The 2,147-nt window shown below is 31.8% G+C and overlaps 1 protein-coding gene across 1 annotated transcript; it reads right to left on the bottom strand.

Annotated features, from left to right (window-relative positions):
* Window positions 1-642: 642 nt before the first annotated feature.
* Window positions 643-1,329, bottom strand: LOC105788956 (non-specific lipid-transfer protein A). Its single transcript, XM_012616077.2, has 2 exons — window positions 936-1,329; window positions 643-825 (listed from the first exon to the last, which is right to left on the bottom strand). The coding sequence occupies exons 1-2, from the start codon at window positions 1,292-1,294 to the stop codon at window positions 816-818; spliced, it is 369 nt and encodes a 122-aa protein (XP_012471531.1). The 5' UTR covers window positions 1,295-1,329; the 3' UTR covers window positions 643-815.
* Between the last annotated feature and the right edge of the window lie 818 nt (window positions 1,330-2,147).

The following is a 2,147-nucleotide window of genomic DNA, read 5'->3' as shown; positions in this document are numbered from 1 at the left end:
TTGTCCACGTGGACACAAAGCGCTCCCTCAAGGAAGCGTTTTCTGTCCATGTGGACAAAGCGCGTCCTTGAGGAAGCGTTTTTTTGTCCACGTGGACAAAGCGCTTCCTTAAGGAAGCGTTTTCCTGCTTTATCCCTTGACAACGCGCTGACGTGGACGCGTTTTAGAGGGAAATGGTTTATTTCATTAATTAATTCAGAATCTGGCCCATTTCGGTAATTTTAAAAATAAAAGAGCTTTTATTGGTTATTTGCCCTCAATCTCCAACATAGAATTATGTTTTTTATAATGTGTTAAAAGCAAGGGAGAAGCCAAAATTTTTGTTTAGGGAATCGAGAAAAGATTATAAAATTTGGAGGCTGAAGTTAAAAATTTTGTATTAAAAATGCTTAAATGAAATTATTAATTTTCCAAAAGGGCTCAAACTAAAAAAATTCCATTTAATCACAGGTTTAAAAGGACTAAATTAATTTTTTTTTAATTTTGAGGAGGGGCTATAAAGCAATTTTCCCACTTAATTAAGGAGGCCAAGGCACATTCTGTCCATTTGACTATGTCCCTAGTTAAAAAGTAAGGGTTATCGAAGAATCAAACTCGAATTAATCAATAACTTAGACACAAATGATTTGCAACTCTGTCAGATATTGGAAGGAGCAAACAGTTCTTAGTCATAAATTTCTTCTTCAGTACATATTACAAGAATCAACTAAAACATCATTAATTTCATCAACTATATAACTAAAGCTACATTAATTTATTCTCCTTGTTCTTCATGCTTTTATTCATGGTGACATACAGCACCACATTTCCATTGCCTACTTGATCCTGCACAAACAAACAAACAAAATCAATGAATCGGTTTCATAAATCAAACACCATGATTTTCTTTCTCTTTGCAAAAATAAACGGAAAGGAAAAAAAAAAAGGTTAATTACGTGTCGCAGTTAATGGTAGGATCAAAGGAAATGGCGACAGTAACACCGCACAATTGAGGAAGCTGTTTAGCTTTGTCGGGATCAACACCTTCACTACGACTAGCTGCCTCGAGACAACGACACAAGTCCTTGCGAATTGCAGTGGTGCTAGCGGCGGCGTTGATATTAGCCACCGCGGAACAACATGTTGCAACGGGTGTGGATTCCCCGCCGGTCAAGAAAGGCCGACAAGGCATCAGTGACAATAAAGCTTCTTGGCATGTTATTGCATCCACAGATTTTGATTTCGCTATCAAAATCATGATAAACATAAGAACCCCAACAAGCGACCAAGAAAATCCCATGAATTTCTTCTCCATTTTTTTTTCTCTTGTTTTGGATTAAAAATTTAGTGCTAAGAACACTTATTTATAGGCATAACTTTGGATTCTTTCATTTTATGTTGAGTTAATACCACTTATTATGGCGGATTTAAAACTACGGCTTAAGCAGTAAATTTATATTTTTTATTATTAATTTTCAAGTATAAATTATTCAATAATTAAACTACGTATATATTTATGATTTGAATATGAATAAAATTAAAGTTTAACTTTTAACCTTGATAATTGTATTGTGCTTTCAATTTCTAATAAATAATATGAAAAGTTCTAAAAGAATTATTTTGTAAGAGATAAATATATATATATATATATTTTAAAACATTAAAAAGGGTTGGTGTTTGGATTGAGATAAAAATTTAAAATTTTAAGGAGTTTAATGTAATAAAGATGATCTTAAAAGACATATGATGTAAAATTTTAAAAAGTTAGGGGCCACTGTCCCCACCTTCCCCTTTATCGGCCAATGGAACTTAATGTTTGTGATGTGAATTAATTACCTTCTGAAGATTCTTTTGTTTTTATGTGATAAGATATTAATTGTAGGTTGAGGTATGAGTTGGACCAATTAATATTAATATTCTTTTTTAAGTTATAAGCTGATAATGAGAATAAATGTCGAGAAAATTTAAATCAAAATTAAATTATGTAATAAATTTATAAAATGTGTTGATGTAAATGTGAAAGAAGGTTTTAGTTGAAATTATAAAATTTGCTTCAAATTTATTTTGGGTAAACTCTATTAGTACAGTCTACACCAATCGAAAACTCTCTTTCTCCTTCTCTTTTACAGTTCAATTTTTTTTCATGAAACAACTTTGAATGTCTTGTA

This window comes from Gossypium raimondii, chromosome 7, assembly GCF_025698545.1.
Source record: "Gossypium raimondii isolate GPD5lz chromosome 7, ASM2569854v1, whole genome shotgun sequence".
NCBI classification, from domain to species: Eukaryota; Viridiplantae; Streptophyta; class Magnoliopsida; order Malvales; family Malvaceae; genus Gossypium; species Gossypium raimondii.
Note: the sequence above shows the minus strand (reverse complement) of the source record. Positions and strands in the feature narration are given on the sequence as shown.